Source organism: Nomascus leucogenys, chromosome 2 (genome assembly GCF_006542625.1).
Source record: "Nomascus leucogenys isolate Asia chromosome 2, Asia_NLE_v1, whole genome shotgun sequence".
NCBI classification, from domain to species: domain Eukaryota; kingdom Metazoa; phylum Chordata; class Mammalia; order Primates; family Hylobatidae; genus Nomascus; species Nomascus leucogenys.
This window is the reverse complement of record NC_044382.1, coordinates 83,043,352-83,066,609: the sequence shown is the minus strand read 5'-3', so window position 1 is coordinate 83,066,609 and position 23,258 is coordinate 83,043,352. Positions and strand designations below refer to the sequence as shown.

The window sequence follows — 23,258 nt, the reverse complement described above, 5'->3', positions numbered from 1 at the left end:
TCTACTAAAAATACAAAAATTAACCATAGCCAAGCGTGGTGGCTGGCACCTATAATCCCAGCTACTCAGGAGGCTGAGGCAGGAGAATCGCTTGAACCCAGAAGTGGAGGTTGCAGTAAGCTGATATAGCACTGCTGCACTCCAACCTGGGCGTCAGAGTAACACTCCATATCAAAAATAAAATAAAATTGTCGCAAATCTCTAAAACATTTTCCAATATATTGATTGAAGAAAGTCCATTTATAAGTAGACCCACGCACTTCAAACCCATGTCATTCAAGCATCAACTATACTTGCCCTGGGCCGGTGCCAACTGTGGAGCTCTGGAGAGCTTTCCTACCTCTGAGCCTAAGGGAGGTTAACCTGCCAGGCCTCTGCTTGTTTTTCCTGGTGGAGGCATGAGGCTCTGGGAAACCTGTTCTCACGGAGGGTGGGGTGTTCTGGAGTCTGCCCCGGCTGAGAGGTGCGCCAAGGGAAACCTCCAACTAGAGTTAAGAACACCTCAGCCCCGAGGGAGGTTTCAAACTTTAGGGATCCATTGAGCTGAGGAGATTTCTACCAGGCAAACTTGTGTGAGGCCTGGCCAGGCCCAGGGGCTGATTTACTCAGGGAAAGGAGAGATGGAAATGTTCCCCGAACCCTCTCCAAGCTCTCTCTGCCTTAGGTATGCACCTATCTGTGGCAAAAACAAACTTAATTTCACCTACTGTACCCTTACAACACAGAATGCTTCTGTGAGCTCAAAAGGTGTGGAGGTTTCTCCCCGCCCACAAGCAAGTAATGAGATCTGCAGTGGACACCAGCAGATGTGCCTCTAATTCTGTTCCTCTAATTGAAGGAATTAGAGGAGTTTTGAATTGGGTATCCTATGATTCAATTCAATTCTGACACCATCTACCTGGAGATAGCATCAGATCCCACAGGTTGAAGGCTCAGTCCTCCAAGACCGTCCCCGACTTTCACTACTGATAGCAAGCCCCAAGTCGTTTCACCTGTGCTTCTGACCAGCTATAAATCAGGGTTCCCATGAACCCCTCCTTGGGTTTGATTAACTTGCTGCAGCAGCTCACGGAACTCAGGGAAACACTTACTCATATTTACTGGTTTATTATAAAGGATGTTACAAAGGGTACAGAAGAAGACTGGGCATGGTGGCTCGTGCCTGTAATCCCAGCACTTTGGGAGGCTGAGGTGAGTGGATCACTTGAGGTCAGGAGTTTGAGACCAGCCTGACCAACGTGGTGAAACCCTGTCTCTTCTAAAAATTTAGCCAGGCGTGGTGGTGGGTGACTGTAATCCCAGCTACTCAGGAGGCTGAGGCAGGAGACTTGCTTGAACCCTGGGAGACAGAGGTTGCAGTGAGCTGAGATTGTGCCACTACACTCCAGCCTGGGTGACAGAGTGAGACTCAGTCTCAAAAAAAAAAAAAAAAACGTCACTTTGGAGATTCCAAGGACTTTCAGAGTTGCATGCCAGGAAATGGAATCTAAAACAAAATATATATTTACCATCACACAACCTGGTACTGGGGCTCAGAAAATGATACCCCAAAGTGAAGGCTTCAGAAATAGCCTCTCTCTGACCTTCTCCTGCCCTCCTGTCTCTCACCCCTCGTTGTCCCCTTAAGCAAGCCATAGAAACTAGAATTGGCCGGGTGCGATGGCTCACGCCTGTAATCCCAGCACTTTGGGAGGCTGAGGCAGGCGGATCACGAGATCAGGAGTTCGAGACCAGCCTGGCCAATATGGCAGGCACACCTGTAATCCCTGCTACTCAGAAGGCTGAAGCAGGAGAATCACTTGAACCCAAGAAGCGGAGGTTGTAGTGAGCCAAGATTGCTCCACTGCACTCCAGCCTGGGTGACGGGGAGATTCTGTGTCAAAAAAAAAAAAAAAAAAAATTATCTAACCTTACACGAACTTTCTGTGCAATAGCTGGCCATAAATAAATTATGGAATGAGACCCTCATTCCAAAGGGGTCCTACCCCACACACAAGAGAAGGAAATGCTATAACAGAGTGGCCAGGAAGAATCAGAACAGGCCTTGCTGGCCCACTCAGTCTGTTTACCATTCGCTCATCCCTTTTTGCCCAGTCACATGCTCCACGCCATCCCTGCTTCACTGAACCTCAGCATAAAATCGGATTGGTTCTTCTGTATCTTTGAGTCTTCATTCTGAAGGCTTCCACGTCACATAAAATTGGGCTGTTGTCCATGACCCTTATGATGGGGAGGAAAGAGATCACTCCTTTCTACCCATACACCGGCAGCCCTTCTCCTGTCTAGACTCAGAGACGGGACCCTTACCCACCACTGTGTGTGGCTGTTACTTCTCGGGAGATGTGCCCAACTGCCTGGCAAGATTGAGGGCACCACCACCACCTCCCCTCCCTGGGCCATGCCGTTTGTTATGGAGACCAGTTATGATCAGGATATTATTTATTCAGTCATTCATCCACCTTGTATATTTATTTTATGTATGTATTTATTTTTATTTTTATTTTTTATTTTTTGAGATGGAGTCTCGCTCTGTCGCCCAGGCTGGAGTGTAATGGTGCGATCTTGGCTCACTGCAACCTCCGCCTCCCGGGTTCAAGCGATTCTTCTGCCTCAGGATTACAGGCTAGGATTACAGGCATGTGCCACCACGCTCTGCTAATTTTTGTATTTTTAGTAGAGACACAGTTTCACCATGTTGGTCAGGCAGGTCTCGAACTCCTGACCTCGTGATCCGCGTGCCCCAGCCTCCCAAAGTGCTGGGATTATAGGCGTGAGCCACTGCGCCCGGCCATGTGTATTTATTAAGCATCCACACACACCGGGAACTGGATGACTAAGACAGACATGGGTCTGCTTTTGTGGGGTTACAGTCCAGTGGGGGCCCCAGATGGAGAACAAGCCAGTAAAAAGCACAGCAATGAGTGCTGGGGATATGGAAATGGGGGACATGGTAGAGAGGGAACAGTGGGTTTGAGGAAAGGATTGAGACCAGTGTGTTGGGACTTGGGAGGGAGGGACAGTGTCTCCAACCCAACCCAGGAGGTTGGCTGGGCTATGGGCCAAGGTGGAGAGTGGGTTGGTTCTGAGGTCAGTGGGGAGCCCAGAAGGGTCTTTGGCCTTTAGCCAGTGAGGAACAGGACCATGTGATGGACGCTGTGCCCTGTGGTGGATGGGTCTCTGCAGGTACAACGCTGTCACCGGGGAATGGCTGGATGATGAAGTTCTGATCAAGATGGCGTCTCAGGTGAGCAGGGCGTTGAGCCCCGTGGGGACAGGGCTAAGCAAAGACTTTCTGCAGCTGACTTTTTTCTGTGCGCCCTTCTCTCCCACTCCTACTTTATTTAATTTTTGTAACTTCGGGGGATTCTTTGTTACTGTTTATTGGTTGCAGCCAGCTTTTTTTTTTTTTTTTTTTTTGAGACAGGGTCTCACTCTATTGCCCAGGAGTGCAGTGGCATGATCACAGCTCACTGCAGCCTTGACCTCCTGGGCTCAAGCCATCCTCCCACCTTAGCCTCCCAAGCAGCCGGGACCACAAGTACACACCACCACACCTGGCTAATTTTTTTATTTTTTATAGAGACTTGAGTTCCACTATGTTGCCCAGGCTGGTCTCAAACTCCTGGGCTCAAATGATCCTCCTGCCTCGGCCTCTCAGAGTGCCGGGATTATAGGCATGAGCCACCACACCTGTCTCTGCTAAAAATACAACCAGCCTTTTGAAGAAAAAAAAAAAAAAGATTAGAAAATAGAGTATTTCCTGCATATTGAGGTTAGGATTGCTTTGTGAAACTTTGTTTTAGTGTAATATACAATATACACAGAAAAGTGTACAGCTTGCTGAGTTGTCACAAAATGAGCATACTGCCTTACCAGCGGCCCGTATCAACAAACAGAAGGCAACCAGCCTGCCCAAGCCCCTCTCAGTCACTCCTCCCATACCCACAGGGTAAGCACCCCTCTGAATTCTATCACCCTAGATTACTTTTGCCTATTTTTTTTGCTTCATATAAGTGGGGGGACATACAACAGCTATTCTTTTTTAGAGACAGGGTCTTGCTCTGCTGCCCAGGCTGGGGTGTAGGGGTACATGATCTTGCCTCACTGCAGCCCTGAACTCCTGGGCTCAAGCAATTCTCCCACCTCAGCCTCCCGAGTAGCTTGGACTACAGGCATGCCCCATCACACCCAGTCAATTTTTTCAAATTTTTTTTTGGAGATAGAGTTTTGCTCTTGTTGCCCAGGCTGGAGTGCAATGGTGCGATCTTGGCTCACCACAACCTCTGCCTCCTGGGTTCAAGCAATTCTCCTGCCTCAGCCTCTCGAGTAGCTAGGATTACAAGCATGCACCACCATGCCCGGCTAATTTTTCTATTTTTAGTAGAGAAAGGGTTTCTCCATATTGGTCACGCTGGTCTTGAACTCCCAACATCAGGTGATCCACCCACCTTGGCCTCCCAAAGTGCTGGGATTACAGGCATGAGCCACTGTGCCCAACCTTAAAATTTTTTTAGAGAGGGAGGTCTTGCTATGTTGCCCAGGCTGGTCTTGATCTCTTGGCCTGAAGCGATCCTCCTGCCTCAGCCTCCCAAAATTCTGGGATTACAGGCATAAGCTGCTGCTCCTGGCGCTGCAGGTGTTCTTTTGGTCAACATTTTGCATTGATTATCATCGCTGCATGGTATTTCATTGAAGGAATACACCTGGTTGATTTTTCCAGTATCTTGTTGTTGGACACATAGGTTGTCTCCACTTTTTTTCTCTTACAGTCAGGGCTGTGAAAACATCCTCTGAGATGCACTGTCTCTCCCCCATCATTCTGCCCCTGTGGGTTCTTCCCCTCAGCTAGGGTGGAGGAATGGGGGGTCCTTGTTATCCTGGCAGCCTCTGGGTTGGAAGGCCTCTATGGCTTTGGTGCTGTGACATAGAAGGGAGATCCCCGGGGATTTCAGGATTGAGATGAGGCCCAGGGCACCCATTTGATGGGTGGCATGCAAGGGGAGCACCTCCTGTCTTAGGGTCCCTTTTTGGTGGGGCATGGGGACTGATAACACTGTGTGGTGTCTTTCAGCCCTTCGGCCGAGGAGCAATGAGGGAGTGCTTCCGGACGTAAGTGACTCAGCCTGGCTCTTGGGGCCCTGCCCAGAGTCCCCCCAGGCTCCTAAGAGCTGAGGCATTGGGACATTTTCAGCCAAGGAATGGAGCCAGGGGCCTCTGCCTTCTTGTAGCCCAGGTTCCTGTCCATCTGGTCTCCCTTGGGCCACACGTTGGGCCTGGCTGTGACGATGGGCTCAGGAAGAACAGGGAACACCCCACTCACCTCTGCCCTGGTGTTGGGAGGTCAAGGGAAATGGGATAGGAGACCTTTAACAGTGACCTTTAATCCCCCTGTCCCAGCTCTTTGAAGGATGCAGAGGGGTGGGGATGTCCTTCCTACCTCCTACATTTTCTTCCTGCTGCCAGCCACCCAGCCAGGTCAGACAGGGTCTTGCTGTCCTGAGGACCAGGGCTGTGTCCCTGGTGAACCCCAGAGTACCCAGGTAGGCCCCCTGCTGCCTCTCTCCACAGGAAGAAGCTCTCCAACTTCCTGCACGCCCAGCAGTGGAAGGGAGCCTCCAACTACGTGGCGAAGCGCTACATTGAGCCCGTAGACCGGGATGTGTACTTTGAGGACGTGCGTCTACAGATGGAGGCCAAGCTCTGGGGGGAGGAATATAATCGGCACAAGCCCCCCAAGCAGGTGCATGGCCCCACTACCTGCCCCCTTTCCATGCCAGGGCAGCTGGGCACAGTGTCTGGGAAAGAGGGCCATGGTGAATCCCTCTTTCACCTTGTGTCACCTACCACCAAGGCTGGAGTGCAGTGGCATGATCTTGGCTCACTGCAACCTCCATCTCCCGGATTCAAGTGATTCTCCTGCCTCAGCCACCCCAGTAGCTGGGATTACAGGTGCCTACCACCACTCCTGGCTAATTTTTGTATTTTTAGCAGAGATGGGGTTTCACCATGTTGGCCAGGCTGGTCTCGAACTCCTGACCTCAAGTGATCTGCCTGACTTGGCCTCCCAAAGTGCTGGGATTACAGGTGTGAGCCACCATACCCGGACTCTTTCACCTTCTTAATAGTAGCTAATAACAACCACTGTTTACTGAGCATGATGAACCAAGTCATTTATTTTATTTTATTTTTTTTGAGACAGGATCTTTCTTAGTTGCCCAGGCCAGAGTGCAGTGGCATGATTACAGCTCACTGCAGCCTCAACCTCCTGGGCTTAAACAATCCTCCCAGCTCGGCCTCCTGAGTAGCTGGGACTACAGGGGTATGCCACCATGCCTAGCTAATTTTTGTCTTTTCTGTAGAGAAAGGGTTTTGCCATGTTGCCCAGGCTGGTCTCAAACTCCTGGCCTCAAGCAGTCCGTCCACCTCGGCCTCCCAAAGGGCTGGGATTACAGGCGTGAGCCATTGCACCTATTCCAGAGTCATTTATTCCTAAAAACAGCTCTGAGGTTGGAATGTTTTTATCCTCAGTTACAGATGGGATCTATTAGTCAGGATTTTTGTTTGCAAATGACAGAAACCCACTCAATCTGCTTAATCCAAAAAGGGAATTCATTGCCTTATGTAACTGAAAAATAATGCTGGCCACAGGCACAGCTGGATTCAGGATTAAAGTGAGGTTGTCAGAATCTTCCTCCATCTCTGGCCTGGGTGTTCTTCTGGGTTGGCATCTTTCTCAGGTAGCCTCTGCACTAGTGGTAGCACTCTGGCCCCCAGCAGGCCCAAGTTCTTGTTGGAATGACAAAACCTATTTCCCCAGAAGTTCCAATAAAAGTCCCAGAGCTGGGTTTCATTGGCTCTGATTAAGTCAGATCCCTATTGCCGAGCCAATCACAGTGGCCAAGGGGTGGGAATATGCAGATTGGGCACACCCTAGCCATGCGCCTGTCCTTAGAGCTAGGAATGTAGGTGTTCCACCCAGACCACAGGGACTGAGACTGGAAAAGGTGAGATTCCCAAGAAAAAGCAGAAGAAAGAGCTGGGAATGTATATTAGTCCGTTTTCACACTGCTGATAAAGACATACTCAAGACTGGGTAATTTATAAAAGAAAAAGAGGTTTAATGGACAGATAGTTCCACGTGGCTGGGGAGGCTTCACAATCATGGCGGAAGGCAAAAGGCACATCTTACCTGGTGGCAGACAAGACAGATTGCGGACCAAGCAAAAGAGGTTTCCCCTTATAAAACCATTAGATCTTGTGAGACTTATTCACTGTCATGAGAACAGTATGGGGGAAACCACCCCCATGATTCAATTATCTCCTACCAGGTCCCTCCCACAACACGTGGGAATTACGGGAGCTACAATTCAAGATGAGCTTTGAGTGAGGACACAGCCAAACCATATCAGAGTGGATACTACGTCTGCTCTTTGGGGAACCCTGGGCTCAAAGAGGCTAAATGACTTGCCCAACCAGGCAGAGCTGGAACCAGGGCTCAAATGCAGGCTTTTCAACCCCCTGCTAGGTTGGCACCTTCATTTGAGCCCCTAGGGTGATGAGTGACTGAGGCCAAGCAGAATTCCCTGTTGCCTTTTGGCATTTGAGGAAGGATCCATGCCTCTGCCCTGCGTGAGCCCACAGCTCAGATCTTCCACAGCTTGAGCATCTACTACATACAAGGCACAGTCTCCTGGGTGTACAGAATTTACTGAGCACCTGCTGTTTGCAGAGTCCTTGATGAAGCATACCTGGGGCAGGCGCAAGAAGCCACAGTCCCCACCCTGGGGGGCTGTGGCTTCCTCTGCAATTTGCGGCCCTCCAGCCTGGCCTCCTTTCTCTTCCTCCACAAGCTTGTTGCTGTCCCAAAACCGTGGCCCTGGCTGTGGGCTTGGCCGGCATCTTGTGTCACCGTGGTGCTTGCGTGGCTAGCTCCTTCTTGTAATTCAGGTCTCAGATCCTGTGTCACCTCCTCAGCCAGCCCATCTCAGACCACCCCTAAGAAGCGGTCCCTCTACCCCAGTCACCTCTGCCACATCATTCTAGCTTTTTTTTTCTGTTCTTTGGAGCAGTTAGTGTGTCATTCATTTAGTTAATATTTTAGGTGCTTCTCTCCCCTAAAGGCAGAGATTTTATTTTATCTTGTTCTCTGCTGTCTCCTAGCACCTAGGTGTCCAGTAAATAATAATGTGGTAGGCCAGGTGCAGTGGCTCACGCCTGTAATCCCAGCACTTTGGGAGGCTGAGGTGGGCGGATCACCTGAGGTCAGGAGTTTGAAACCAGCCTGACCAACATGGTGAAACTCCCGTCTCTACTAAAAATACAAAATTAGCCTGGCGTGGTGGCAGGCACCTGTAATCCCAGCTACTTGGGAGGCTGAGGCAGGAGAATCGCTTGAACCCGAGAGGCGGAGGCTGCAGTGAGCTGAGATTGGACCATTGCACTCCAGCCTGGGTGACAGAGCAAGACTCCATCCCCAAATAGTAGTAGTAGTAATAATAATAATGTGGTTGACTTAAGGGAGGGAGAGGGACATGGTTGTTTGAGGAGGTGCTGGCTGTCCACTGTGGCTGTGCCACTTGCCCCTCGCCCAGGGAGCCCTCTGGCTGAGCAGGTGGCCCTGCTGTAAGTTTCCTTGTAGAGATGGAACCAGCCTTTGGGGCGGAACCCTCTGAGAACTACCCCTCCCTGCCTTCCCCTCAGGCCCGTTCTCAGAACCAACTGAGGCCTCGTTTGGGGCATGTTCTCACGTCTCAGATCAGTACCCCTTCAACCTCTTCAGCTGTTGTCTGCATGTCTGGTGACCCACTCTCCGTGGATGGTCGTTTCCTTGGGAAACCTGGACCTAATCCTCCCAGGAGGTGGCATTGAGGGGGACATGAGGACCAAAGATGAGTCCTTGTGTAACAGGGCAAGAGGTGCAAGCTAGAGTCCCTAATCTCCCCTGCTCCACTTTACAAACCATATGCACTATTTATACATTTTATTCTGTGTACAAAATTAAACATAGACTTTGTAAAAACAAAAAAAATTCGGCAAGGAATGTCAAAGTTCCCTATAATTTCCCATTGCAGGGAGAAAACTGCTGTTCAGAGGTTGGTTTATATTTCTCTAGAATTGTAGCTCCTGATAAAAATAAAATGAGTTGCCAGGCACAGTGGCTCATGCTTGTAATCTCAGCACTTTGGGAGGCCCAGGGGGGCAGATCACTTGAGGTCAGGAGTTCAAGACCAGCCTGGCCAACATGGTAAAACCCGTCTCTACTAAAAATACAAAAATTAGCCAGACATGGTGGCGGGTGACTGTAGTCCCAGCTACTTGAGAGGCTGAGGCAGAGAAATTGCTTGAACCCGGGAGGCAGAGGTTGCAATGAGCCAAGATTGTGCCACTGCAGTCCAGCCTGGGCAACAGAGTGAGACTCTGTCTCAATAAAATAGAAAATAAAATAAAAGCAAACATTGCCTGGCTCCTTTTTGCATCAATAAATTTAATTCACAGACTAAGCCTGAGACCTTCTTTATGCAGGTAAGGAAACTGAGGCACAGAGAGGTGAAATTCAGAAATGTTCCCAAATTCACAGTTTTACTGTAAGGCATAGTCTAAGTTGCTTAGCAAACAGACTCACAAATATGTGTGGACATGAAATGGTTTCTTTTTCACTTGTGTGGAGGTCTTGCATTGGTGGGTGGCTTGGGGTAGGCTTATGCCTCATCTCCTTGAAGCCATCTAGAGAACTCATTCCTTTGGTCTTTCTTCTCTGCCATCCCCTCAGGGGTTTGCCATGGAGCACATAATCAATTCTGGCTCCCAAGCAGAGTCCACCTTACAGGTCAGGCTGGAGTTACATCATTGCAATGCTCACTTCCCATTGGCTGGGCACAGTCATGTGGCCACACTTAGCTGCAAGGGAAGCTTAGCAGTGTCATACCTAGTGGGTGGCTGTGTACCCTTTTAAAACTCAGAGGAAAACAGAGCTGAGCACAATGGCTGCAGCTTGTGATCCTAATGCTCTGGGAGGATGCTGGAAGACAAGAGGATTGCTTGAGGCCAGTTCTTGAGGCCAGTTCAAGATCAGCCTAAGCAACATAGTGAGACCTCAACTCTATAAAAAAAATTTAGATATGAGCCATGTGTAGTGACACACGCCTGTAGTCCTAGCTTCTTGGGAGACTGAGGTGGGAGGATCACTTGAGCCGAGAAGTTTAAGGCTGTAATGAGCCATGATTATGACACTGCACTCCAGCCTGGGCGACAGAGTGAGGCTCTGTCTTGAAAAAAAAATTTTTTTTATTTTAGAGACAGGGTCTCACTCTGTCGCCCAGGCTGGAGTGCAGTGATGTGATCTTGGCTCACTGCAACCAATACCTCCTGGGTTAAAGTGATTCTTATGCCTCAATGCCCTGAGTAGATGGGATTACAGGCATACGCAAGGATGCCCAGCTAATTTTTGTATTTTTATTTATTAATTTTTTTTTTGAGACGGAGTTTTGCTCTTGTTGCCCAGGGCTGGAGTGTAGTGGTGCAGTCTTGGCTCACTGCAACCTCCGCTTCCCGGATTCAAGCGATTCTCCTGCCTCAGCCTCCTGAGTAGCTGGGATTACAGGCATGTGCCACCATGCCTGGCTAATTTTGTATTTTTGTTGGAAACAGGGTTTCACCATGTTGGCCACGGTTGGTCTCGAATTCCTGGCCTCAGGTGATCCACCCACCTTGGCCTCCCAAAGTGCTGGGATTACAGGTGTGAGCCACCACGCCCAGCCTTAATTTTTGTATTTTTAGTAGAGGCAGGATTTCACCGTTTTGGCCAGGCTGGTCTTGAACTCCTAACCTCAAGTGAATTGCCTGTCTCGGCCTCCCAAAGTGCTGGGATTACAGATGTAAGTCACCGTGCCCAGCCTAAAAATATATATTTTTTAATTAAAAAAAAAGAAAGGAAAAGAGGAGATTAGATTCTGGGCATCATCAGGAGCTCCTGCAATAGAGCGCTAGTAAGTGATGGAGCCAGGATCTGAGCCCAGGCAGGCGAGTTCCTCTCAGCCCTCCCCTTGCCGCTTCTCAGAGGAGGTGCGCCTGGGCCCTCCCGCCTGAGCCCACTCCCCGTCCCACCAGGTGGACATCATGCAGATGTGCATCATTGAGCTGAAGGACAGACCGGGCAAGCCCCTCTTCCACCTGGAGCACTACATCGAGGGCAAGTACATCAAGTACAACTCCAACTCTGGCTTTGTCCGTGATGACAACATCCGCCTGACGCCGCAGGTAAGGCCTGGGTTCCCCTCCACCCTCTGCCCACCACAGTCCTTGGGGTGAGATCCTGGCCAGGCTCAGCCCCTAAAGAGGAAGGTCCCTGTGGGCTTGGAGTCTCACCCCCAGAGAAGCCTCTTGGAGCATTCAGAAGGAGACCCGTCACCCCATGACAGCTTCTGTCACCTAAGGTGGCCACAGGACCTGCAGCCCAAGGTCCCTGCCCAGCTGAAGAGGGCTTTTTCCTTTGTCTTTTCCTCTATATAACTCCTCGCAGAGAAAGCCCTTCAGCATGGGCAGAGGCATGGCCAGTGCCTGCACAGCCCTCAGCCTGTCTCTTGACATCTCATTTTCCTTCCTGTCCCCTGTAGGCCTTCAGCCACTTCACGTTTGAGCGTTCCGGCCATCAGCTGATAGTGGTGGACATCCAGGGAGTTGGGGATCTCTACACTGACCCACAGATCCACACGGAGACGGGCACTGACTTTGGAGACGGCAACCTAGGTAGGTGGGGAAAGCCAGCCTGTTTCCGCAGAAACCATGTCCCCTGCTAAAACCTCTGAGCTCTTTGTACAGCCAAAGAAACAGGGTGAGACATTGTATGCGCTTTTTCAAGATCATGGAGATGGGAGCCTGGATGTCTGATGCCTCCCAGCTTGGCACGTTTTATACCTGCCCTGGCCATGTGTATGAGGCCCACCACTGCCTGTCCCCCATCACAAAGCAAAGCAACACTCCAGACACCCCCGCTCTGTCCACAGGTGTCCGCGGGATGGCGCTGTTCTTCTACTCTCATGCCTGCAACCGGATTTGCGAGAGCATGGGCCTTGCTCCCTTTGACCTCTCGCCCCGGGAGAGGGATGCGGTGAATCAGAACACCAAGCTGCTGGTGGGTGCCCAGTGTGACCCTGCTTGGCCTGGCAGGCCCTTCTGCTACCCGCAAAGCAAGCCCTGCTCCCCTGTGTGGTGACAGCCAGGTCAAGCAGTGCTTGACTGACGAATACCAGGGCTGGAAGCGGCTGTCTCATCCATGCCCCAGCCCATCCTCTCCAGCTCAGTGCACAAAGCCCTCCTGAGTGTCCTTACAATTGAGCAGCTGGTATCTGCTTAGGTTGAGCCCATTTTTTACCAGAGTGAGGGGAACAGGCACATGGAGATAGTGAGAAGGCATGTGGTGTGTGTGTGTTTGTGTGATATATTGACAAATGGCTAAACTAGTCTTAGAACTGGCTCTCCAGGCACCTCACCAACATAACTCCCATCCTCCCATTGCTACTTGGACCAGAGACAAGAGAATGTTGCAAAGACCAGCTTGGGATGCTGGACATAGAGTGAAATGCTTTCTCCAGCTCTGGGCTGTGGAATGTGGTCAGTGCTTTAGGGGATGCTGGTAGGTCCTCTGAGCCTCTGTTCCAGATGCCCTTTCTTGGAGGCCTTAGGTTTAATCCCCGACTGATTTTTTATTTTTTAAGACAATGTATCAGCTCCTAAACGGGTATATTTAGGAGCTGTGGATGAAGGGGTTTCAGGGTTAGAGGGAACAACAGGAAGAGCCCTTTATTTCCCAGAGGGTGTGTGTGTGACATGAGTATCCCTATTAATGTCCCTAGCAATCAGCCAAGACCATCTTGAGAGGAACAGAGGAAAAATGTGGGAGTCCCCGAGTAAGGACCCTTTCTGGGAGCCGGCCACCCCTGCTCCGTCCCCTTTCAGAGAACTCTGGAGACGAGAACATGAGCGACGTGACCTTCGACTCTCTCCCTTCTTCCCCATCTTCGGCCACACCACACAGCCAGAAGCTAGACCACCTCCGTGAGTGACGGTTCGGTCCCTAGTCACTGTGATTGGAGGGGACAGGTGGAGCAGAGTTAAACTAGCTTTCATTTATGTTAGAAAAATCAGACATGCTAATCAAAAAGGTTTATGGCCCCAGTGGTTTTATAGGTGAGTTTCATTGAGTGAACTTTCAAAACAGATCATCCAAATGCTATAAAAACAACCCCTATTGTAGGAAACAAAGTAACTTTTATCAGTGTGTTTTATGAAACCAGCAAAACCCATATAATAAATTTGACAAACCAAAAAAGAAAATTATATCCCAACCTTATTTAAAATTTTTATTTGTGTATAGAGAACAAAAAAAATCTAAATAGATATTAACAAATAAAAATAGTACTATGTTAAAAGGTTCACCTGTCACAGTTAAATAGGGATTTCACAGGAATCTGAGGATTGTTCAATGTTAGAAAAGCTATGAACATGATATTAATGGGTCAAAGGAGAAAAACAGAATCATTATTTCTGACACTGAAAGAGTGGAGTTTGCTGATGATGCAGACGAGAGTCTGTAGGAAGGATAGAGGCAAGACTGACCCCAGGGTGTTGGCCTGAAGAGCTGGAGGTCATGTATTCAGGGAAAGTGTGAGCGGGAGCAGGCTCAGAGCAGGAGAGCAAGATTTTATTATTTAGTTTTTAAATTTTTCTCGTTTTGATACCTTTGGAAGAGAGAAAGATTTTAGTGTCAAACATTAAAGAAGCCCTTTAGATGTTTCCACTGGAAGGTCTTCAGAATAGTCTGGAACAGAAGTCAACGGACTTTTTTAAAAGTCCGGAGAGTAAATATTTTAAGCTTTGCAGGTCATTCAGTCTCTGCATTTGGAGCATGAAAGCTACCATAGAAAATATTAAATGAGTGGATGTGGCTGTGTTCCAATAAAACTCTATGGATGGTGAAATTTAATTTTTGTCATCCATTTAAAAATGTAAACACTGTTCTTACAAACTATAAAAACAGGCAGACAGATTTGGCTGTAGAGGGCAGGAGACAGAGATAGGGAACCACCAGGAGATGGCTGGTGTTTTTTTTGTTTGTTTGTTTTGTTTTGAGACGGAGTCTCGCTCTGTCACCCAGGCTGGAATGCGGTGGCATGATCTTGGCTCACTGCAATCTCCACCTCCCGGGTTCAAGCGATTCTCCTGCCTCAGCCTCCCAAGTAGCTGGGATTACAGGTACGTGCCACCATACCCAGCTAATTTTTGTATTTTTAGTAGAGATGGGGTTTCACTATGTTGGCCAGATTGGTCTCAAACTCCTGACCTCAGGTGATCCACCTGCCTTAGCCTCCCAGAGTTCTGGGATTACAGGCGTTAAGATACCGTGCCCAGCTGAAGATGGTTTTGAAGCTGTCTGAGGCCCACTTCTTGAGCCCCAAATGTACAAACATCTTTTCTTCCTTCACAGCTGCATCTTATTGAGGACCAAGTGGTGGCCAGGCACATATGCTAATAAACACATTACAAGGATAATTGCATTGTGACAACCCTGAGGACACACATAGGTGACACCACTTGGCCAGAATCATGTAGCTGGCAAACAGCAGACTTAGAATAAGTTCTCAAGGAAGAACTTTAGCCTCCAGGTGCTGATAACATTCTTCTTCTTTTTTGTGCCTTTCTTTAAAGCGTAAAAAAAAATAAGGCTTGGTGGCAGGTATGGACTGCCCTAGGCCATGGGTTGGTCTTGTGCATGTTCCAGTAGTGGAACCAGGGCATGATGTCTGTTTCTCCCTGCCCAGATTGGCCAGTGTTCGGTGACCTCGATAACATGGCTTCCAGAGACCATGATCATCTAGACAACCACCGGGTGAGTGTGAAGGGAAGGAGGCTGCAGGCTTCAGACCCCAGCAGGGGTAGGAGGAGTGGATTCACTCCCAGAGTGAATCTTCAGCTTCGGAGGTGGGCAGCCTAGCCCAGGCACTGCCAGAAAGGCACAGGATGGGGAAATTAGGGAGGATGCAGATGAATGTCAGCCTCCGGCCCAAGGCTGAGCTTTCCTCTGAGAAAAGGTGGGTCCCTTGCAGTTCCCAGAGATGGTTAGGGAAGAGGGGCTCCCAGTCAGCAACAATGCAATCTTATAGTAAATGTCAGTCTGAGCCCCAGGTTTGGTTTGACTCCACATGTGTTGGTTGCGCTATAGAGCCCCCATACTGGGTCTTAGATGTGTAACACATAGCACAGTAAGCCATATGTTCTAACTCTTCACACCTAGCTCTCCAGTTAGATAAACAGAACATTTCCTGCAGCTTTGGGTTGACTTGGTGGTAAGAAACTGAAGGCATCTTATCTGCATTCTCACAAATGTATATTATGGCGAATTATAATACTCTCTATGCTTGTGTGTGTGTTTGAAATATTTCTCAGTAAAATTGGCCAGGCACGGTAGCTCATGCCTATAATCCCAGCACGTTGGGAGACCAAGGTGGGCAGATCACTTGAGCCCAAGAGTTTGAAACCAGCCTGGGCAATATGACAAGACTCCCATCTCTACAAAAAAATACAAAAATTAGCCAGGCATGGTGGCACATAGCTGTAGTCCCAGCTACTCAGGAGGCTGAGGTAGGAGGATCTCTTGAGCCTGGGAGGCGGAGGCTGCAGTAAGCCACCATCACACCACTGCATTCCAGCCTGGGTGACAGAGTGAGATCTTGTCTCAAAAAAAAAATAATAATAATAATTTTTAGTAGAGGCTGGGTACAGTGGCTCACGCCTGTAATCCTAGCACTTTGGCAGGCCAAGGCAGGCGGATCACTTGAGGTCAGGAATTTGAAGACCAGCCTGACCAACATGGCAAAACCCCATCTCTACTAAAAATACAAAAATTAGCTGAGTATGGTGGCAGTTTCCTATAATCCCAGCTACTCAGGAGGCTGAGGCAGGAGAATTTCTTGAACCCAGGAGGTGGAGGTTGCAGTGAGCAGAGATCGCACCACTGCACTCCAATCTGGGCAACAGAGCGAGACTCAGTCTCAAAAAAAAAGAAAAGAAATACTTCTTAGTAGAGTCTGGGTGTGGTGGCTCACACCTATAATCCCAGCACTATGGGAGGCTGAGGCAGGCAGATCACTTGAGGCCAGGAGTTTGAGACCAGCCTGGCCAACATGATGAAACCTCATCTCTACAAAAAGTATAAAAATTAGCCAGGCATGGTGGCATGTGCCTGTAATCCCAGCTACTTGGGAGGCTGAGGCAAGAGAATTGCTTGAACCTGGGAGGTAGAGGTTGCAGTGAGCTGAGATCACGCCACTGCACTACAGCCTGGGCGACAGCGTGAGACCCTGCCACACACAAACACACACACACACACACACACACACAGAGAGAGAGAAAAGAAATACTTCTTAGAAGAATAAAGAAGGAAATAAAAATTTTGTTACTAATTGTGCAGGTGACATGCAGAGAGGGCTATAATTCAGTGTTGGTAAGTACATGGCTGAAGTTCTAGAGATTCTAAATTATACCAGATTCCCTTTCAGAACAGAACTCAGACCTGAGAGAATAAAAACTATGCCCAAGTGGGGCAGGCGCGGTGGCTTACGCCTGTAATCCCAACACTTTGGGAGGCCAAGGCGGGCGGATCACAAGTTCAGGAGTTCGAGACCAGCCAGGCCAATATGGTGAAACCCCGTCTCTACTAAAAATACAAAAATTAGCCAGGCATGGTGGCGGGCGCCTGTAGTCCCAGCTACTTGGGAGGTTAAGACAGGACAATCACTTGAACCCAAGAGGTGGAGGTTGCAGTGAGCTGAGATCGTGCCACTGCACTCCAGCCTGGGTGACAGAGCGAGACTCCATCTCAAAAAAAAAAAAAAAATGTATGGTTTTGGTTGAGGGCTTATTTGTATTAAATATTGTTCCCAATGCTATATTTTTGTCCATGGGTCATAGCCCTTAACCAGCCTTTGTTTTTCTGCCTGTGAAGTGGGTGAGTCACTCTCAGTAAAGCACTTCCTGTGATCCACACTCTCAGAATGTAACAATGCGTTTCACCCACCCAGCCCTTTGATGTAGGGGCTATAATGAATCCCATAACTAAGGACACTGATGCTCAGAGAAGTTAAGCAACTGCCCAAGGTCTCAGCCGGCAAGAAATAAAGCCAGGATTCGAGCCCAGGTCATCTGGCTGTAGAGCCCAAGGTCCTTACTGTTACCTTATACTGCTCCCTCGTTGGCCAGGCTGGTCTTGAACTTTTGGCCTCAAGTGATCTGCCTGCCTCGGCCTCCCAAAGTGCTGGGATTACAGGCATGAGCCACCACGCCCGGCAAGGGACAGCAGGAGCAGGGTGTTAGGTAATGGGACAGAGGGGAGAAAGCTAACGGTTGGAGTGTTGAGATGTCATAACCATTGCCAGGTGCTCAGGGGACCACTAGGACCCTAAGGCCATCTTCTCTCCACAGGACTCTGAGAATAGTGGGGACAGCGGATACCCCAGTGAGAAGCGGGGTGAGCTGGATGACCCTGAGCCCCGAGAACATGTAAGAAACCCCCGGGAAATGAGACCGGTGTCACCTGTTGCCTTGTTTATCCTCCAGGAAAATGAAAACTCCCCTTCCTGGAGGTGGAATATGAGTGGGTCCTGAGAAGATAACAAGTAAATTAATAAAGAGTATTTCAGGCTGGGCATGGTGGCTCACGCCTGTAATCCCAGCACTTTGGGAGGCCAAGGCGGGTGGATCACCTGACGTCAGGAGTTCGAGACCAGCCTGGCCAACATGGTGAAACCCCGTCTCTACTAACAATACAAAAATTAGCCTGGCATGGTGGTGCATGCCTGTAATCCCAACTACTGGGGAAGCTGAGGCAGCAGAATCACTTTAACCCAGAAGACAGAGGTTGCAGTGAGCCAAGATCGTGCCACTGCACTCCAGCCTGGGTGACAGAGCGAGACTCCATCTCAAAAAAAAAAAAAAACATAAAATAACATAAAATAAATGAGTATTTCAGATAAAGATAAATGCAAAGGAGAAGATAAAACAGGATCATGTGGACCAGTAATGGGGCGAGTGTGGAGGCTTAGATATAAGGCTGATAATGGCTGACAAATCTTATGGTGAAGTGGGAGCCCTGGGCTGCTGAGCAGAGAGGATCCTGGGTAATAGCTGGACCCACTCATAGGCAGGATCCTGTGAGGTCCCGGGGAGGAAGGCCTTGGAGGTCAGTTCCTTGGGCAGCCTCCCAGCAGCATCCTGGTGAGGGCGGCCTCAGACAGTATCTGCTATTTAGAGGTCTTACCCTGTGCTGAAATGGAGCCTGCACATCAAGGCCAGTCTTGCCAGGACACCTCTGATTTCAGCTTTATGATTGTGAATAAAGAACATGCTGGCCAGGTGTGGTGGCTCATGCCTGTAATCCCAGCACTTTGGGAGGCCGAGGCAGATCACTTGAGGCCAGAAGTTTGAGACCAGCCTGGCCAACATGGTGAAACTCCATACAAAAATTAGTCATGTGCAGTGGTGCACTCCTCTAGTCCCAGCTACTCAGGAGGCTGTGGCATGAGAATCACTTGAGCCTGGGAGGTGGAGGTTGCAGTGAGCCAAGGTCATGCCACTGCACTCCAGCCTGGACCACAGAGTGAGACTTTGTCTCAAAAAAAAAAAAAAAAAAAGGAAAACAGCTAGGCCTGGTGGCTCACATCTGCAATTCCAGCACTTTGGGAGGGCAATGTGAGAGGATTGCTTGAACCTGGGGAGTTTGAGGCAGCAGTAAGCTTTGATTGCACCATTGCACTCCAGCCTGGGCAACAGAGCAAGACCCATGTCTAAATTAAAATATAAACTAAACATGCAGTAGGAGCTCTGGCTGAGAACCCGTTACCCCAGTGGCTTTGTGCTGAGATCCTGCGCCATCGAGTCAGTTCCAACTGCTCACCCAGGGAGGGGGACAGTGAGGCTGTGGCTGCACCAGCGTGTCATCCCTGCCTGTGACCCAGCATCCCTTCTGCTTGGCAGAGAAGGGTTCCAGTGTCACCTGGGAACATAGGGCTAATTTTCTGAGATAAGGGTCACCTGGGAGGGCCAGGCTGGTTCCAGGGAGGAGGGCTGGACCAGCTCCCAGGAGAGGTTCCTGGGAAGAAGCCTTGCACTTTGGATCACTGTAATTTCTTCCTCCGTTCAGGGCCACTCATACGGTAATCGGAAGTACGAGTCTGACGAAGACAGCCTGGGCAGCTCTGGACGGGTAATGCGCCCCGAGGCACCCTTGTCTCCGCCTCTTCCCTGTCTCCTCCCGGCTCTGTTGCTGTTTCTCCTGTCTCATATCTCTGTTGCCTGCCCATCTGTCTTGCACATGTGCTAAAGGAAGATTTTGCAAAGCAGCAAATCTCCTGGGCAAATGCTCTTTGAACCTCTGCAGGGCAAGATGCTGGGGGATTTGTGGGGAGGATTAGAGAAGAGCAGCTCAGCCCCATCCTGGAAGGGAAATCACAACAGGGACAGCTCCTGTCTTAAGTGCCTGCCATGAAGGCGCTTTGCAGTAATCAATTTCCTTCTTGCAACCACCCAGAGAGATAGGCTAATGTCACTCTCATCCCCATTTTATGTATGAGAAAACTGGGCTCTTAAGCAACTTTCCCCAGGTTACCCTCACTTGTATGTCTAACAAGCATCAGCAAGTCTGGGAAAGACCAGCTCTGTGCCCCACCCACCCCTCTAAATGATTCCCTCACACGCTTTGTATTGCCCACTTTTGGAGCCTTTGCTAAGGCAAGTCTCTCTCCTACCTGCAAAGTCCTTTCTCTCCCTCTGTCATCTCTCTTCAAATCCTACCTGCTCTCCAAGCCTGGATCCCAGGGGCCCCTCGTCCAGGAGCCTTCCCTGGCCTCCACCACAGGCATGACTCTGGCATCTCCCAGAACACTGATTATTTACCCTGTGGTATTTTATAGCCAGATTAGGATCTTCTCAGGTATGGAACAGGGTTGCTCAAGCGAGGCACTACTGGCATTCTGGGCTGAATCGTTCCTTGTTGAGGGGGCTACCCTGTGCATTGCAAGATGTTTAGCATGCACATGTGCACACGCATAGCTGCCTGGCTGTATCCTGCAAGAGCCTTTGGACGGGGCATCTTCGGCCAGGAGAAATGATGTGTTTTTTAAACCCATTTCCTAAAGCAACCTGCTGATGTTGCTCATGTCATTGTGGTGACTTGCAGAGGAAAGCAAGGGGATTTGCTGGAAGGTCTGAAGTGGGAGTCTTCTGGTGCCTTATATGGGGAGCTGGCAAAGGGGGTGGTTTAGAGTCAGATCCCCACCCCCAACCAAATGCAGATTGGTAAATGATGGGGAAACGCTTCCTTGAGCTGCTGAAATGTGTTCCACTGGCTCTTGAACGCATGAGCTGATGGAATTTAGATGATTAAAATTGGAGCTGTATTAGCCGGGCATGGTGATGCGCACCTGTCATCCCAGCTACTCGGGAAGCTGAGGCAGAAGAATCGCTTGAACCTGGGAGGTGGAGGTTGCAGTGAGCCAGGATTGTGCCATTGCACTCCAACCTGAGTGATAGAGTGAGACTCTGTCTCAAAAAAAAAAAAAAAAAAAAATTGGAGCCATGTTTTGCCAATAAACTTTGACATCGTGAGGGTTCGCTCCCCATCTCCCTCCAGCCAGGCTCCTTTGTAGTAGGGGCTGCTGACAGCTGTGATGCTGCATCCACCCCCAGCCCCTCGCTTCTCTGGCCGGTTCTTTCCCTTCAGGTATGTGTAGAGAAGTGGAATCTCCTCAACTCCTCCCGCCTCCACCTGCCGAGGGCTTCGGCCGTGGCCCTGGAAGTGCAAAGGCTTAATGCTCTGGACCTCGAAAAGAAAATTGGGAAGTCCATTTTGGGGAAGGTATCGGCGATGCCCATTTTGGAGCCCTGTCTGCACTAACCTGGAGCCCCCCGGCTCCAGCCTCTCCTCCGCTAATCACTTCCTCCCACAGGCTGGCTGGGCGGTCTTGGGTGCGGCTTTGGCCTGCCAGACAGCCAGGCCGACACCGTAGTCTGTGTGGCAGGTCCATCTGGCCATGGTACGCTACCACGAGGGTGGGCGCTTCTGCGAGAAGGGCGAGGAGTGGGACCGGGAGTCGGCTGTTTTCCACCTGGAGCACGCGGCCGACCTGGGCGAGCTGGAGGCCATTGTGGGCCTGGGACTCATGTACTCGCAGCTGCCCCATCACATCCTAGCCGACGTCTCTCTGAAGGTGAGCAGGTGGCGGGGACCCAGCTGCAGGTGGGGGTGGGACTTGGTCACCCTGTCGCTCACCTGCCTCCCATCCTGGAAGCCATGCATTCACCTGCCTTCTATCCTGAGGTTTATGCATGCCACAAAAATGTCCCAGGCACTGGTTTGGGGGCAGGCCCCTCTAAGTTAGTTGAAACTGGCAGAATCGATCTCTGTCTTTGGAGAGGGAGGGGAAGGTGAGTCACGTTTCCAGGCAATAACGACATGGTTTGATGGGGGAAGCAGAAGACACCAGTGGAAACACGTGAGGAAGGGCTGTAACTGGGGCCTGGAGGGGTTGGTGCAGGCTTCCTGCTCATCAGTTCTGTGTGTATCCTTAGTGGCTGGGGCCTGGCACTGAGTAGATGCTCAGTACAGATTCGTGGAATGAACAGATAAAGGGATACCTACCTCAAGCCAGAGCAGTGGCTTACACCTGTAATCTCTGCACTTTGGGAGGCTGAGGCGGGTGGATCACATGAGGCCAGGAGATCGAGACCAGCCAACATGGTGAAACCCCACCTCTACCAAAAAAAATACGAAAGTTAGCCGGACGTGGTGGCACACACCTGTAATCCCACCTACTCGGGAGGCTGAGGTGGGAGAATCTCTTGAACCTGGGAGACAGAGGTTGTAGTGAGCTGAGATTGTAGTACTGCACTCCAGCCTGGGCAACAGAGTGAGATCCTGTCTCCAAAAAAAAAAAAAAAAAAAAAATGCTGGGGGGATATCTGCTTTAGACCTGAAGGCCCAAAGGGAGTGAACCAGGCCAAGTGGGGGAGATGAGCAGCTCAGGTGGAAGGAACAGCATGTGCTTAGGCCCAGAGGTGAGAGACAAGGTGCACCCATGTAGCTAGAGGTGCAGGAGCTGAGGCAGAACTGGAGCTGAAGCTGCAGGGTGTGGACGTGCAGGGAAATTGTGTAGGGGCCTACTCCTTCTTCTGTCCCTGGTCCATGAGCAGAGGGAGGAAAGGATTGAATGAATGGGATCTGGCAAGGCTCAGGCAAAGCAATCTTTTCCCAGGAGAAGTTGAGAAGCCCTTGGTGGGCACATCCTCCCGTCTGTTCCCATCCTCCCCATCACGTGAGCCAAGGCTGCGTGTGGACAGGTGGCCTAGGCTCAACGTGGGTGCAGGACATCAGCTCTCCTTGATGGGTTTGGCTGTGGCCCAGTGAGTGAATGGATCTCAGACTCGAGGGTGGGAAGATACTCCAAAGTCCTTTATTTATTTAGCTTTTTGAATCAGTAATTACATTCATGTGATTAAAAACTTATTTATTTATTGCTTTGTTTTTGTTTTTTTTGAGACAGAGTCTCACTTTGTTGCCCAGGCTGGAGTGTAGTGGTGCGATCTCGGCTCAATGCAACCTCCACTTCCCAGGTTCAAGCAATTCTCCTGCCTCAGGCTCCTGAGTAGCTGGGATTATAGGTGCCTGCCACCGTACCCAGCTAATTTTTGTATTTTTAGTAGAGATAGAGTTTCACCATGTTGGCCAGACTGGTCTCGAACTCCTGACCTCAGGTGATCTGCCCACCTCAGCCTCCCAAAGTGCTGGGATTACAGGCATGAGCCACCATGCCAGACTATTTATTTATTTTAGAGACAGGGTCTCACTCTGTCACCCAAGTTGGAGTGCAGTGGCGTGACTGTAGCTCACTGTAGCCTCGACCTCCTGGGTTCAAGCAATCTTCCTACCTCGGCCTCCTGAGTAGCTCAGACTATATGCATAAGCCACCGTGCCTGACCAAAGAAGTTTTTTTTATTTTTATTTTTTATTTTTTAAATATAAAAAGCTTAGGCTGGGTGTAGTGGCTCACACCTGTAATCCCAGCACTTTGGGAGGTGGAGGCGGGTGGATCACCTCAGGTTAGGAGTTCACGACTAGCCTGCCCAACATGGCAAAACCCTGGCTCTACCAAAAATATAACAAATTAGCCAGGTGTGATAGGATGCGCCTGTAATCCCAGCTACTCGGGAGG

The 23,258-nt window shown here is 49.9% G+C and overlaps 1 protein-coding gene across 4 annotated transcripts in view; it reads left to right on the top strand.

Moving 5' to 3' along the window:
• The window catches only part of EEF2K (eukaryotic elongation factor 2 kinase), an 83,586-nt gene that overhangs the window by 40,146 nt on the left and 20,182 nt on the right, over window positions 1-23,258 (top strand). For 2 of the 4 annotated variants that reach the window (XM_003261444.3, XM_030799872.1), the window contains exons 4-15: window positions 3,184-3,244; window positions 5,072-5,109; window positions 5,569-5,740; window positions 11,107-11,256; window positions 11,613-11,745; window positions 12,003-12,130; window positions 12,852-13,053; window positions 14,817-14,884; window positions 17,476-17,553; window positions 19,193-19,255; window positions 20,771-20,905; window positions 21,069-21,257. In XM_003261444.3, the coding sequence (XP_003261492.2) occupies window positions 3,184-3,244; window positions 5,072-5,109; window positions 5,569-5,740; window positions 11,107-11,256; window positions 11,613-11,745; window positions 12,003-12,130; window positions 12,852-13,053; window positions 14,817-14,884; window positions 17,476-17,553; window positions 19,193-19,255; window positions 20,771-20,905; window positions 21,069-21,257 (1,417 nt within the window). Of the gene's footprint in view, window positions 1-3,183; window positions 3,245-3,832; window positions 3,950-5,071; window positions 5,110-5,568; window positions 5,741-11,106; window positions 11,257-11,612; window positions 11,746-12,002; window positions 12,131-12,851; window positions 13,054-14,816; window positions 14,885-17,475; window positions 17,554-19,192; window positions 19,256-20,770; window positions 20,906-21,068; window positions 21,258-23,258 lie in introns of those variants that run through there. The other 2 variants (XM_030799885.1, XM_030799878.1) reach the window with 2 other exon arrangements.